Source organism: Pseudophryne corroboree, chromosome 8 (genome assembly GCF_028390025.1).
Source record: "Pseudophryne corroboree isolate aPseCor3 chromosome 8, aPseCor3.hap2, whole genome shotgun sequence".
In the NCBI taxonomy this organism is placed as follows: Eukaryota; Metazoa; Chordata; class Amphibia; order Anura; family Myobatrachidae; genus Pseudophryne; species Pseudophryne corroboree.
This window is the reverse complement of record NC_086451.1, coordinates 194524810-194540885: the sequence shown is the minus strand read 5'-3', so window position 1 is coordinate 194540885 and position 16076 is coordinate 194524810. Positions and strand designations below refer to the sequence as shown.

General features: G+C 50.5%; 1 protein-coding gene across 2 annotated transcripts in view; it reads right to left on the bottom strand.

The window, feature by feature from the left end:
• Positions 1 to 16076, bottom strand: part of PIN4 (peptidylprolyl cis/trans isomerase, NIMA-interacting 4) — a 103619-nt gene that overhangs the window by 71636 nt on the left and 15907 nt on the right. For both annotated transcript variants that reach the window (XM_063935609.1, XM_063935608.1), the window contains exons 2-3: positions 13652 to 13719; positions 5754 to 5873 (exon numbers count right to left, since the gene is read on the bottom strand). In XM_063935609.1, coding sequence (XP_063791679.1) covers positions 5754 to 5873; positions 13652 to 13719 — 188 coding nt within the window. The remainder of the gene's footprint in view (positions 1 to 5753; positions 5874 to 13651; positions 13720 to 16076) is intronic.

The window sequence follows — 16076 nt, the reverse complement described above, 5'->3', positions numbered from 1 at the left end:
ATTATGGCGAGGGCTCATGCATATATACAGTGCCCAACTGTATATATGCCCACTTTTTGTTAAGAGGTCCTAATTGCTGCCCAGGGCGCCCCCCCCCCCCCTGCACCCTACAGTGACCGGAGTATGTGGGTGTACTGTGGGAGCAACCTCAGTTTGAAGACTGGAGTCTTCTGCCGCCGATTTCGAAGTCTTCTTGCTTCTTTCACCCGGCTTCCGTCTTCCGGCTCTGCGAGGGGGACGGCGGCGCGGCTCCGGGATCGGACGACAAAGGGTGAGATCCTGTGTACGATCCATCTGAAGCTAATGGTGTCCAGTAGCCTAAGAAGCAGGACCTATCTTCAGTGAGTAGGGCTGCTTCTCTCCCCTCAGTCCCACGCTGCAGAGCGTCTGTTGCCAGCAGATCTCTCTGAAAATAAAAAAACCTAACAAAATACTTTCTTATAGCAAGCTCAGGAGAGCTCACTAAGTAGCACCCAGCTCGTCCGGGCACAGATTCAAACTGAGGTCTGGAGGAGGGACATGGAGGGAGAAACCAGAGCACACCAGTATCCAGATTCTTTCTTAAAGTGCCCCGTCTCCTGCGGAGCCCGTCTATTCCCCATGGTCCTTACGGAGTCCCCAGCATCCACTAGGACGTTAGAGAAATTGTCTTTTTTCAACATCAGAAACTATGTAGGCGGGGGTATGTTCAAACTGAAATCTAAAATTGTAGTGTAAAAATAAAGCAGCCAGTATTTACCCTGCACAGAAACAAAATAACCCATCCAAATCTAACTCTCTCTGCAAATGTTATATCTGCCCCCCCCCCTCTGCAGTGCACATGGTTTTGCCCAACTGCTAACAAATTTGCTGCTGCGATCAACTCTGAATTACCCCCAATGTTACTAAATACGTAAATGCTTTCTACAGTAATAGCATTTGGTGGTTATATGTGCCATGTACCCATTTGTCTTTCATAATCCAGCACTTTGCAGTGCTGTGTCTAAAGAGATCCTCGTACGATAAAATATATGAAAGAAATTACAAACCGGATTACAAGCAGGATTACCATCTACACATTCTTTTTTTTTTTTTTTTTTTTAAACATCCTTCATCCCCACTGAAAGCCCCCAGGGCTGCTCCATAAAAGCCATTTTTCTTAAGGATAACCCATTCACTTCGGTTTGCCACTTTAAAATATCAGCAGAGGAGAATCTAAGTGTAAGGCCCAATCATAAAAAGCTGCAGAAAGTAGTAAAGGAGCCTTATGGGCCCTACAGACAAGCCGATCTGCCGCCGAGCTGCCCGATGGCGGATGCGGCCGACGAGCGACCCGGCGGCAGGGGGGGGGGGGGGGGGGGCAGTGACGGGGGTAGTGAAGTTTCTTCACTCCCCCCCGTCACTCGGCTCCATTGAAGTGCAGGCAAATATGGACGAGATAGTCTATATTGGCCTGCATGCACAGCCGACGGGGGACCAGCGATGAACGAGCGTGGGGCCGCGCATCGTTCATCGCTGGAGCCTCCACACTGAAAGATATGAACGAGTTCTCGTTCATTTATGAACGAGATCGTTCATATCTTTCAAAAAAATCGGCATGTATGTAGGGCCTATTAGAAAACCAGCTGTAAGTGGCATCATTTTTGAGAGGAAGCATCACGTTGAAGGGGTTGGGTATGGGTGACAGACGGTCGGGTTACCACCGGTCACCATACCAACGCCGGCTTCCCAGAGTTTAGGTTGCCGGCAGGGATGGGGGGGCAAGTTGGCATGTCAACTGTCAGGATTTCATCCGGGCAGGATGCCGGGGTCGGTATAGTGACCGCCTGTCACATAACTGCTTTCCCATTGAAGCTGTTGTCTAACATGGCTCTTACTTCTTAACTGCATATGAATACTCAAAGCGTTCTCTCTAAGCGTTTTGAAAATGAACAGTTAAAAAAACAGATCCTGCATTGGACTGAACTTAACCATCTTCCTTTTTCTTCTCATCCTCAGGTATGTTCAAATCTCCCCATGTAATCTGCCTATTGCTATCTGCACCTATGCAAATCATCTATTTATTATTATTATTATTATCATTTATTTATATGGCGCCACAAGGGTTCCGCAGCGCCCAATTACAGAGTACATATGCACATAATCAAAACAGTGACTTACAGTTGAAATCAAAGTACAGGGTAACTAAGCATAACTACACCAGTAAATGACAGAGATAAGTTCCAGGTGGCCCAAAAACTGTGATTTGGGCAGTTGAGAATTATTAAAGAAGAAAAGGGTGAGCACATGAGGGAAGAGGGCCCTACTCGTGAGAGCTTACATTCTAGGGGTAGGGGTAGACAGACAGGGGTGACACAGATGGGGTACATAGAGAGCATGGAACAGGGGGTTAGGATGAGATTTGGCTGGGTTTGGTAAAGAAATGGGTCTTGAGAGCCCGTTTGAAGTTTTGTAGAGAGGTGGAGAGTCTGAGGGGGAGAGGTAAAGAATTCCAAAGGAAGGGAGCAGCACGTGAAAAATCTTGGAGATAGGAGTGGGAGGAAGTAATCAGGAGACAGGAGAGGCGGCGTGCATTAGCAGAGCGAAGAGGACGGGTGGGAGAGTAAAGGGAGATAAGGTCAGAGATGTAAATGGGAGAGGATTGGGTGAGAGCTTTGTAAGTGAGAGTGAGAAGTTTGAATTGGATTCTGAAGGGGAAGGGAAGCCAGTGAAGGGCTAGTAGGAGAGGGGAGGTGGAATCTATATTCCAAATGTATGTTCAAATCATTTGTTAGACAGTTTTGTGATTTATGCTTTTGTTTGTAATTTAAAATACCTGTGTTTCAAAGCTTGGTCAGTGCCGCATATTTAATTAAGGCTGACTGGGCTGGTGTTTGTTTAGTCAAACACTGTGTAATGTAACACCTTTGATTAGTGGGACATTTGCCTCAGCTGTAGTTGGGTCAATTTCCCATAGTATATCTGTAACTTCAACCATGCACAGCTGTGCATGTCAGCTGTGCGTTCCAATACTCAAAGCGTTCCTTCTCTAAGCGTTTTGAAAATCAACAGTTAAAAAAAAAAAAAAAAAAAAACAGTTGAACAAACATTGAACAGCATCAAGAAAGAAATCTGGAACATTATGTGGCCTCTCCTCACATCTGCCATGAGAACACCAGGACAAATGCCTACTACTTCTGTGTCCAAGAACATCATGACTGCCCCCGGGACTACCCCTCAAGCTGAGCAGGGAACTGAGGGACGTGCGCATCAGGACCAGACTTTGCTGGGTCAGTTCCATTGGATATTAGTGTGCACCCCACATTCTCACACCCACCCGCACTGCTCTCATGAGACCAGGACATTTATCTTTTTCACAAAATAATGTTAGTACAGTTTTTTCCTGCATATGTGTCTTTCTCTTCTTTTTCTTCTTACACTGTACTTCCACCCCACTGTGTGCTAATCCCGTAATGTGTACCTCCATTGGTTGCACACCCTGCCAGCAGTAACCTATGCAGTGCGCCCCACATGGCTGCCTCGGATGGGTCCTCCGTGGGCGAAATGTGCTTCATTTGGATCTTTTCATGCAGGGTATAGCATACTCCTACACACGTGTCAGTTCTCCCATAAATGCATTTGGCCCCTGTATGGCTCATCTCCCACTGTGTAACCGTGTAGTGCGCCCAACATGGCTGCCTTATCTGGTGCGCTTGTGGATGGGATGAAAAATGTGTGGACCTGATGTTTCTATTGGAACCCTACTCTGAACTTTAGGGGGTATATGCAATTGCGGTCGAATTCCCGAAATTGTCGAATTTTGGGACTTTTTCGCCAAAAAAATAAAAATCGACAATGCAATTCAGTACTTTCCGTCAAAAAAACGGACTTTCAAAATTCGACTTTTTGAAATTCGACTTTTCTGCAATGGTACAAATGCTGCAATTCGACAAAAGTATATTCAATTGAAGTTTGGAAATTCGACAACAGTGCTTTTAGACAGTAAATTCGTCATTTTCAATCCGCCACACTTTGGTGGGTGAAACTAATAAAAAAAAATTTAAAACATGTTTTTTTTGGTGGTTTTTTTTGTTGGTAATAGCATATCTATTTATATTAGTAGGGATTAGGTACTTGTTTTGTCTGTTTTGGAGGCACAAGTATTATTTATATATTTTTTAAAATAATATATATATCTAATTTTTTTTTTTTAGATGGAATGGTAAAAACTAGGAAAAAAATGGCGTGGGGTCCCCCCTCCAAAGCATAACCAGCCTCGGGCTCTTCGAGCTGGTCCTGGTTCTAAAAATCCGGGGGAAAATTGGACAGGGGATCCCCCGTATTTTTAAAACCAGCACCGGGCTCTGCACCTGGTGCAATAAATATGGCGGACAAAAAGAGTAGGGGTCCCCCGTATTTTTTACACCAGCATCGGGCTCCACTAGCTGGACAGATAATGCCACAGCCGGGGATCACTTTTATACAGTGCCCTGCGGCCGTGGCATTAAATATCCAACTAGTCACCCCAGGCCGGGGTACCCTGGAGGAGTGGGGACCCCTTCAATCAAGGGGTCGTCCCCCCAGCCACCCAAGGGCCAGGGGTGAAGCCTCCCCAGCAAGCTGGTACTTGGAGAACCACAAGTACTAGCATGCGGGAGAAAAACGGGCCCGCTGGTACCTGTAGTACTACTGGGGAAAAAATACCCAAATAAAAACAGGAGACACACGCCTTGATAGTAAAACTTTATTACACACCTGCCGACACACACATACTTACCTATGTTGACCTGCCGACTGCCACAGTCTCCGACGATCTGAGGGTACCTGTGAAAAAAATTAGACTCACCTGATCCAGAGTCCAGAGATAAATCCACGTACTTGGCTAAAAAAAAAAAAAAAAAACACGAACACCCGAACCAGCGTAATTTTTTTTTCCGGGTTTTTCCCGTTTTTAAAAAAACGGATCAAAATCCGTCAAATCGGCCGTTTTTCGCCGGCGGGACTGTCGAATCTGTTTTTCATTGAATATGGTCAATTTCGGCAACCACTTGCCGAAATTGGCCGGTCGAATTGTGTCGAATTAAAAAACGGCCGATAATTTGCCGCGATTCGCCGCTAATTGCATATACCCCTAGGACTCTGCAATCTCCCCATTTTGTGTTCTCTTCTAGGGGTGGACTATTCCACCCTGGGTAATCCTACGCAGTGCGCCCAAGATGGCTGCCGCACCTGGTGCCTTGTGAGGGTGGAATACACAACCCCAGGAGGTTATTACTCAAAATGCCTACACCAATCATGCATTATTCTTTCTGTGTGGTTTATCTTTTGATGTAATACTTAAATCTTCTGTATTATGTGCATTGTGAGAGTTCTAGTTGGCACCGCGGATGGCTGCCTCGGTGCTGCTCTGCCAAGCAGCCTTAGTTTTTAGTCTGAAATGTATAATATGTCTACTGTACAGTTGCATATGTGCAGTATGAACTCATATGTGTAATGTTTGTAATGTATGCTACGTTTTTCCTCCATGTTGCTGCTTGGCGATGCATTGTACCACAAAGAATTCCTAGTGTATGTGAGTACACCTGGCCAATAAAGCTGATTCTGATTCTATAGTACTGTGACTTAAAGTTATTTATTGAACTGAATAACAATAAAACATCTGCTTGTGTGAAGCGGTGTCATTCTTAAGTGCTACAGAAATGTAAACATATCACATTATATAAAATGATCTTCATATTCCAACCAAATCTATGTAAATAGTTCAGTATATTAAGAAGACATCATAATCAACTTACCCCTTGCCTGGCCTTGTCCTCGCTGTACTGAGTGGCCACTTCACTAAATCGCATTCCGGATTTTATTTTTTCCATGGCTTCCATAACCTTCCCATGTTTTTCACAAAGGATGTGTCTCACCTGACAAGCAAAGTATATGAAACCAATCATTCTACTAAGTAAAATGCTCTCCTGTATTCTAGTTTCATAGATGAAAAGCCCACAAATGGTAATGGAGTGTAAGGTGGAGAAAGAACCGAAGAGGCATAAAGAAGGAAAGATCTTAAGGCCACAGTTGAAAACTCAGGAGGCTGCAAGTGGCCCAAGGGCCGTCTGTTGTTTATCCCTGCTTTACTGACATAGGGGTATATTCAATAGGAGTCGGATCCATTCAGACATACAGTTGTCGGAATGGATTAGACAACCCCTATTCAATGGATGGCCAAATCTGACTGTCGGATTTGGCCGAACCCAGGGTCCTGTCAGGCCGCTGTTGTCAGCGGCTGCGCTGACAGCAGCGGCCAGGGGAGCAGAGATTGGCGGCCGTGAGTGGGAGGGGCTGGCTGCGGGGGACATGTGTGGAGCGGCAGGAGGAGCTGGCAGCAGGAAGAGAGGTGCTGCGGGCGGGGCAGAGATCGGCGGGAGGCGCTGGCAGCGGGAGAACATGTCTGTGGCGGCGGGGAGAGGCGCCTGGCTGGGAACGGCCAGGCACCTCTCTCCCTGCAGCGCCTCCCCCCGCCGCAGACATGTCCCGCGCTGCCAGCTCCCCCCGCCGGCCGTCGATCTCAGCTCCCCAGCCGCCCGAAGCACCACTCCTCTCCTCACCACAATCCGACTTGTTTTCAAGTCGGATTTAGTTTGTCGGAAAGGGAGCCAAAACCTGTAGGATTTGGCTCCATTTCCGACAGAAGCACGTGGATCGGCGTCTATTGCGCCGATCCAAGTGTTTTCCGACAAGTCTGGAATTCCAGACTTGTCGGGAAAAAAAAATCAGCCCCTATTGAATAAGTCGGAACCCCTTCCGGCCAATTTCTGTCGGCAGCTGCCGTCTTTCCGAAAAGACGGCAGCTTCCGACAGTTATTGAATACAGCCCACAGCATCCATTTTGTATGCTTGGACATTTTTAGAAACTAAGAGGCAGATGTGTCAAGCCTGGAAAAGTGATAAGTGGAAAGTGATAATATACTAGCCAATCAGCTCTTAATTGTCATTTTTCACACCTGTATTGATTGGTTGGTGCGTTATCACCTTACATAGTAACATAGTATCTAAGGTTGAAAAAAGACAATTTGTCCATCGAGTTCAACCTATTTGTGGTCTCCTATGCAGGATTATTTGGTACAATATTTTGACTGATGCCGATGTCTGCCGTTACGTTTTATCCCTCTTTTTTATAATAACTATAGTGCGTTACAATGCACCATAACCCTGGATATCCTTATCCATTAGGAATTTATCTAATCCATTCCATTACAATTACAGGGAATTCCAAACACGTATCGTCCTTACCGTGAAAAAGCCTTTACGCCGTATTGTGCGGAATCTCCTCTCCTCTAACCTGAGCGAGTGTCCATGAGTTCTCTGTGTTGATCTAACTAAAAACAGGTCCTGCGCAAGATCTGTGTATTGTCCCCTTATATATTTGTAGATGTTGATCATGTCCCCTCTTAGTCTCCGCTTTTCCAATGTAAACATGCCTAGCCTTGCAAGCCTTTCCTTGTATTCCAGCGTCTCCATGCCCTTAATTCATTTGGTCGCCCGCCTCTGAACCTTTTCTAGCTCCAGGATATCCTTTTTGTAATATGGTGCACAGAATTGTACACAGTATTCAAGGTGTGGCCTCACTAGCGATTTATACAACGGGAGTATAATACTCTCGTCCCTAGCATCAATTCCCCATTTTATGCATGCTAATATCTTATTAGCCTTCTTTGCTGCAATCCTACTTTGGGTACTACTGCTTAGTTTGCTATCCAAGAAGACACCTAAGTCCTTTTCCAGTACAGAATCCCCTAATTTTACCCCATTTAGTAGGTAGGTGTTATTTTTGTTCTTGTTACCACAGTGCATTACCTTACACTTGTCTGTATTGAAGCGCATTCTCCATTTTGCTGCCCATGCTTCTAATTTAACTAAGTAGTTCTGAAGCGACTCAGCATCCCCCTCCGTATTTGTAACTTTACACAATTTGGTATCATCTGCAAAAATTGACACCATGCTCTCTAGACCTTCTGTTAGGTCGCTAATGAAAATATTGAACAACTAGGTGATTCATCGCGCCCTACGGGCGCTCTTCACACCGACCCCTGCACGCCTTTGAACATACGCAGGCCGGTAGATAACAGAACCAGAAATGCAGGGCAGTATAGAGGGCATACAGAAATGTGTTCCGGATGAGAAAAGGTAGACCGGTGGGAGAAAGGGAATGTACAGAAAAACACTGTGCGATGGGTAAAGGATAGGGAGAGGCAGGGTGGTAGGGAGAGGATAAAAGAGAGGAAAGGTGTTAGACAGAAAATAGCGTTGCAAGAGGCTGCGACCTGTTAACCCCTGCACGGGCTTCAGCTGTGCTATAATTGTTATTATATGGAGTATTACCTTCACAAAAGTTTATGCTATTGGGTAAATATTGCAAGGGGGAAGGGCGTGCAATTGTCAAGGGGAGGTAGCCCTTTGTGAGGGCGTGAAGAGTGGCCACAGGGCACAATGAATAACATAGTGTAGTATATACGGCTAGTGTATGTAGCGCAGGTTATACACACAGTGGCCACAGGTATCAGAGCCGCATATACACACACAATGGACACAGGTAGCTGAGCCGCTTATACACACAATGGCCACAGGTAGCTGAGCAGCATATACACACAATGGACACAGGTAGCTGAGCCACTTATACACACAATGGCCACAGGTAACGGAGCCGCGTATCCACACAGTGGCCAGAGGTAGCAGGCCAGCTTATACACACAATACTCACAGGTAGCAGAGCCGCTTATACACACACACACACACAATACCCACAGGTAGCAGCGCAGCTTATACACACAGCGCCCACAGGTAGCAGCGCAGCTTATACACACAGTGGCCACAGGTATCAGAACCACGTATCCACACAGTGGCCAGAGGTAGCAGGGGAGCTTATACACACAATACCCAATGGCAGCAGAGCCGCTTATACACACAGCGCCCACAGGCAGCAGAGCCGCTTTTACACACAGTGCCCACAGGTAGCAGAGACGCTTATACACACAGTGCCCACAGGTAGCAGAGACGCTTATACACACAGTGCCCACAGGTAGCAGAGACGCTTATACACAACGTGGCCACAGGTAGCAAAGCAGTTTATATACACAATGACCACAGGTAGCAGTGTTGCTTATACACACAATGGCCCCCGGTAGCAGTGCCACTTCTACACACAATTCCCATAGGTAACAGAGGCGCTTATACACACAGTGGCCACAGCTAGCTGAGCCGCTTATACATACAATGGCCACAGGTAGCAGCACCACTTATACACACAATGGCCACTTTTTGCAGCACCGCTTATACACACAATGGCCATTGGTAGCAGTGTCATTTATACACACAATGGCCACTGGTAGCAGAGCCGCGTATACACACAGTGCCCACAGGTAGCAGCGCCACTTATACACAATGGCCACAGGTAGCAGTGTCGCTTAGACACAATGGCCACAGTATTACTTTTTTTAATTAATCCAATGTCCACTGGTGGCATCTATACTCACAGAAGTTCAGCGTGTGTGTGGGGTGTTTGGAAAGGGGGTGGGTTCAGTGAGGTGGAGGTGCCTATCCGTGCCGCTGATCACCCTGACTCAGGGAATCACTTGTAGCGGCTGCGGATGGTGTCCGAGGTGCTACGTGTCGTGGAGGTGTGGGAGGGGGTCCAGAGGTGTTGCGGGTGGTGGAGGGGTGGGTGCAGTGGCACGGATGGCGGAAAGGGTGCAGAGGTGCTGTGGGTGGGGGAGTGGAAGGTGTGGAGGGGGCGCGGATGGGGGAGGGGGTGCAGGTGGGGGAGGTGTGGGTGTGGAAGGGGAGTGTAGATGCTGTTGGTGGGGGAGGGGTGGGTGTGGGGGGCTGTGGATGAAGGAGGGGGTCTCGAGGTGGTGTGCGTGGGGGAGGGGCGATGTAGTGGGAGTGTGTTTGGGGAGGTGGGGTTGCAGGGGGGGTGAGGTTGGGTTCTACAAGTGCTGCAGGTGGAGGAGGGGTGGCTGCAGGGGAGCCGTGGATGGGGTCCGGAGGTGCTGTGGGAGATGGTCCAGAGGTGCTGCGGGTGGGGGAGATGTGGTAGGTCCACGAATGAGGGAAGGTGTCTATAGATGATGTGGGTGGGGGCAGAGGGGCAGGGGTTGGGGGAGTGGCGGCTGCGGGGGCGTGGTGGGTGTCCGGATGCACTGTGGGCAGGTAAAGGGGCGGAGGGTGCTGCGGGTGTGGGTGCTACGGGTGGGGGAGGGGGCGGGAGTGCAGCGGGAGGGAGGGGGATGTTGTGGATGGAAGGGGGGGGGGCGTGTGCCGCTGGTGGGGGGCAGAAGTGGTGGATGCTGTTGGTGCCGCAGGTGGGGTGGAGGGTGTGGGGGTGTAACGGGGGGGGGGAGGAGGGGGGGGGGGGGGAGAGGGGTGGCGGGTGCTGCAGGTGTGGGTGGTACGGGTGGCGGAGCGACGTGTTCCGCGGGTGGGGGGCGATGTGGTAGACGCTGTGGGTGGGGGAGGTGCGGAGGGTGAGAGGTGGGTATGGAGGTGGGTTAGGGGAGGGTGGGGTGGAGGGTGCGGGTGTGTAGCGGGGGGAGAAGTGGGTATGGGGTTGGGGGAGGTACGGGTGTGCCGCGGGTGGGGAGGGACGGGGATTTTGCGGGTTGTGGGTGATACGGGTAGGGGAGGGAGTGCCGTGGGTGGGGGAGGGGCATGTGCCGGGGGTGGGGGCCGGATGTGTTGGGTGCCGCGGGTGGGGGAGGTGCCGCGGGTGGGGGAGGGGCAGGGGGTGCTGCAGGTGTGGGTGCCGCCGGTGGGAGAGTGCGGGGTGGCGCGGGGCGGGTGGAGGGTGCAGGGGTGTAGAGGGGGGCGCGGGGGGGCCGCGGGTTGTGGGTGCTATGGGTGGGGGAGGGGGCGGGAGTGCTGCAGGGGCGTGTGCTGTGGGTGGGGGAGGGATGTTGTGGGTGCTGCGGGTGGGGTGGAGGGTGCGGGGGGGGGAGAGGTGGGTATGGGGGTGAGGGAGGTGCGGGGGGTGCTAGGGGTGGGCAGGAGTGCAGTGCACGGGAGAGGGACGTGTGCCGTGGGTGGGTTCTGATGTGGTGGATGCTGTGGGTGCCGTGGGTTGGGGAGGGGCGGGGGTGTAGCAGGGTGGTGGAGGTGCGGGTGGGGGAGGGAGTGCAGCGTGCGGGGGTGGGCGTGTGGGGGGCAGATGTGGTGGATGCTGTGGGTGTCGTGGGCGGGGGAGATGCGGGGAGGGGGGGGGGGGGAGGGGGGTATGGGGTAGGGGCGGAGGGTATGGGGGTGGGGAAGGTGCAGGGTTGCTGCGGGTGGGGGAGGGGCAGGGGTTTTGCGGGTTATGGGTTATACGGGTGGGGGAGGGGGTGGGAGTGCCTGGGGTGGGGGAGGAGCATGTGCCGGGGTGGGGGATAGATGTGGTGGGTGCGGCGGGTGGGGAAGGAGCGGGTGGTGCTGCGGGTGGGGGTGCAAGTGCAGCGGGTGGGGGAGGGGCGAGGGGTGCTGCGGGTGGGGGTGGTACGGGTGGGGATGGGAGTGTCGACGTTGGGGGCGGATGTGGTGGATACTGTGGGTGCCGCAGGTGGGGGAGCCGCGGGTGGGGGTGGGGTGGAGAGTGTAGCGGGGGGAGAGGGGCGGGGGTGCCGGGGTTTGAATGTGCTACGGGTGGGGGAGGGAGTGGTGCGGGTGGGGGAGGGGCATGTACCGTGGGTGGAGGACAGATGTGGTGGGTGGTGTGGGTGCCACGGGTGGGGGAGGGGCAGGGGGTGCTGCAGGTGTGGGTGCTACTGGTGGGGTAGGGGGCGGGAGTGCCGTGGGTGGGGGAGGGGCATGTACCGCGGGTGCTGGAGGGACGGGAGTGCCCTGGGTGGGGGAGGGGCGCTGCAGGTGTGGGTGCAATGGGTGGGGGAGGGGGCGAGAGTGCCGTGCGTGGGGGAGGGGCGTCTGCCGTGGGTGCTGGAGGGGCGGGAGTGCCGCGGGTGGGGAAGGGGCGGGGGGTGCTTCAGGTGTGGGTTATACAGGTGGGGGAGGGGCGGGAGTGCCGCTGGTGGGGGAGGGGCGGGGGGTGCTTCAGGTGTGGGTGCATTGGGTGGGGGAGGGGCGGGAGTGCCGCGGGTGGGGGGTGCTGCAGATGTGGGTGCAATGGGTGGGGGAGGGGTCGAGAGCCGCGGGTGGGGGAAGGAGTGCCGCGGGTGGGCGAGGGGCGCTGCAGGTGTGGGTGCCCCGGGGGGGGGGGGGGGGGTGGCGCAGGGCATGTGCCGCGGGTGGGGGGCGCATATTGTGGAGGTTGTGGGTGCAGCGGGTGGGAGAGGGGCGGCAGGCCGAGATAGTCCACAGCATTCTCAGCCGCACTGTGTCTGTCTGGCAAGACTCACCGGCTGCAGTGTCACACTCACAACTCACCAGGGTGCAGGGACTCTGAGTGTACGGGGAGGAGGGAAAGAGGGGACTGGGCGGAGATGGGGAGGGGACTGTTCCTGCATCCAGCCACCCAGATCTGTGCCTGTGACTCCGCCCAGCGTTAGAGGGCCAGGCACAGACAAGGCAAATATATAGGAGATAGCGGTCCTAATACTGAGCCTTGTGGCACACCACTTATCACTTCAGTCCAATTTGAAAAAGATCCATTAACCACAACGCGCTGCTCCCTATTATCTAACCAATTTTTGATCCAAGTGCATATTGTGCTTCCTAGCCCTATTTCTTGTAGCTTGTAGATAAGTCTCATGTGTGGTACAGTGTCGAAAGCTTTCGCAAAGTCTAAAAAGATTACATCCACCTCTTTACCATGATCTAAGTTTGCACTTACAGTTTCATAAAAGCCAAGTACCGGTAAGTTGGTTTGACAGGATCTGTCCTTCACAAATCCATGCTGATTCCTTTTAATGACCTTCTTGACTTCAAGGAACTTCTGAATACTATCTCTTAGAATACCTTCCAATACTTTCCCCACTACAGATGTAAGACTAACTGGCCTATAATTACCTGGTTCAGCTTTACTTCCCTTTTTGAATATAGGCACTACTTCCGCTATACGCCAGTCTTTGGGACCCATACCTGATATTACTGAATCCTTAAAGATCAAAAATAGGGGTTTTGCAAGTTCAGAGTGAAGCTCCATTAGAACCTTCCACTTATTACTTCTTTACCACTGCTTTATCACTTCTACAGGCTTATCATCTGCCCCTAAATTCCAAATGTATTTTCACCTCTTCAACAGCAGAAACCATTATTCCCTGTTCTCGGACGATGGTGCACCATGTCCTAATGACACAGACACAGCAGAAAGGATGTGGTCCGGAAGCATTAGTTACTCTCTTTACGTAAACGCACATTTTTTTTTAGAATCTTGTTCCAGGACTGTGTGTGCGCGCATGTGTGAAATGACCTTGCCCCTTTTCATGCACACGACATGACAGCGCTCTGGGGACTGCACCCAACCTCTTCCAGCACAGTGTGGATGACGCATGCATGCAATTGTCATCCACTCAACACCAATCTGCTATGCAGAGCGGTGGTGACAGAATGTGCCACCAACCTCCACCCCAACCACAAGAAAGATAGCAGGACAATGCCCGAAAAGCGGGACCGTCCCGCTGAAATTGGGATGGTTAGAAACTATGGAACTATTACACAACATTAACGAGTGGCAAGCAGTACGTTCTATGATATAAATCCAACACAACTGATTTACCTTAACAGCATTACCACCTTTTGGCGTTTGAGGTTTTTTTTCAGCAACATCACCTCCAGTGGCTCCCCCTGAAGCAAAAGAAATGGAAAAAAATAGACCAATGCATGGGACATTAGTTTCTTATTTAAATATAAGCCTTGCTTTAATCAGGGGTCTTAAGCTTACTCAATCCTCTCAAAGGTATGTGTGGTGAAACAAACCATTTCAAGAAAACAGGCCAACCTGTACAGATAATCCTTATTAATGGAAAATTAATAATTACCCCTATTGTGCCAGAGTTATTACAAATACTACAGACACTCTCTCTCATAATGTAAGGGGAAATTACAATACCAGGAACTGTTCAAATAGATTTACTTTTTCAAGTGGATCACAGATTTCACAAAGGAAGATAAGTTACAACAAAACTACCAGTGATCGCAAAAACGCGCTATGGCGCGTTTTTTACCCATTTTTTTTTTAAGACCTGGGACTCAAGTTTCTAAAGTGGGAGGGTCCCCGGGGGGCGGTCCTCATTAGGCCAATCCCTAAGGGGGATTTTTGTATGATTGCCTGAACGATGTAAAGAGGAGGTGGAGCCAGTTTCCCTTCCTCTTTGGCGCCTGGCTGGTTGCTTGCGGCGGGTGAGTGAAGGCTAGTGCGGGTGATGGATGGGTTAAAACGGGGCTGGGGGCACAGCGTCTCTGGAGGTTGCTGGTGATGTGCAGGGATCGGCGTCGTCCGTGATCTAGTGGGTAAAGCTGGGCTTTGCGACTGGGGCTTCCCGCGGTGCCGTCTGAGGCAGTGGTGGCCACGCTGCCGCTCTTGCTTTGAGGTGTTCAACCCATCGAAGCAAGTGCGGCAGCGCGGACACTGCCTCAGACAGCACAGCGGGAAGCCCCAGTCACAAAACCCAGCTTTACCCACTATATCACGGAGGACGCCGATCCCTGCACGTGTGGTGCGTTCCCAGTCTGTGTCCCTGTGTCCGCTATGGCTCGGGGGGGCGGACGGGAGGACGACGATGGTGATTGGTGCAGTGTGCCTCAGTGCTCTTACCTGGTGCAGTGTGCCTCAGTGCTCTTACCTGGCGCAAAGTGTACAACGTGCTGTACCTGGCGCAAAGTGTACAACGTGCTGTACCTGGCGCAAAGTGTACAACGTGCTGTACCTGGCGCAAAGTGTACAACGTGCTGTACCTGGCGCAAAGTGTACAACGTGCTGTACCTGGCGCAAAGTGTACAACGTGCTGTACCTGGCGCAAAGTGTACAACGTGCTGTACCTGGCGCAAAGTGTACAACGTGCTGTACCTGGCGCAAAGTGTACAACGTGCTGTACCTGGCGCAAAGTGTACAACGTGCTGTACCTGGCGCAAAGTGTACAACGTGCTGTACCTGGCGCAAAGTGTACAACGTGCTCTACCTGGCGCAATATGTATAAAGTGCTCTACCTGGCTTAGTGAGCATAGGAGGTTCTACCTGGTGCAATGTGTATAAGCGGCACTACTGTGTGGTATAATGTGAATTGGCACCATTATGTGGCCACGCCCCTTCCCCATGAAGCCACGCCCCTAAAATTTTGTGGCACGCATTGCCTATACTTTGCAGTCTGGGAGGTAGAACACCAATTCACTTTCTGCCTAAGGGCACCAAAATGTCTAGTTACACCTGTGATGCAGGGTGTCCTGCACGCTACACAGCCCAGCAGCACCGTCACCCCATCCCCCCACCTTGCAACAGTTTTGTAGTGTCCAAACAAGATTAAGTTTAAAAGAACCTTCAGTCCGATGGGACCCAGAAAAAGACCGCTAGGACCCCAATTTTCAAAAGTGGGGTTTCCCTGGGACCCACTTTTTTTTTTTTTTTTGGCTCAGCGCGATCACTGACTACTTATATGTATCCTGGCCCAATGAGGTTTTAGGCGTTAGAATAAGTGACATAATATGCATAGTACCTAATTTTATTACCAATTTGAAGTTAAACAAGGGTTACATTATGAGCCAGCATTCGACAACGGCAGACCCATATGTTTAGTCCAACAAGTTTTGCCTAACATCTATTACCATGAAACAAAATACACCCACTTATTTAAACTGGCAAAATAGGATTGTGTTCTGTTGGAGATCCTTGAAAGTCAAATGAATTTCACCAGTTTGAAGGCCATGAATATGATGATAAAATCACCAACAGGCCCCGACTCCAATGTGCAGTTTAAAAAATGCATCAAAATATTGTTGATTATGAACATAATTCAGGAAACAAAAAAGAATTGTTGCTTTTGCTTTATTACAATAGAAAATAGTTTATCACAAGATGAAGTGCAAAATGAATAGTGAATAAGAAGCACATTGCGATGTCAAGTGTATATTTAAATTTTTTTGTAACACACAGATCAGGAAAGGTTGAACTATATATTATCCATCCTGAACAGTGTTGAGACTTATTC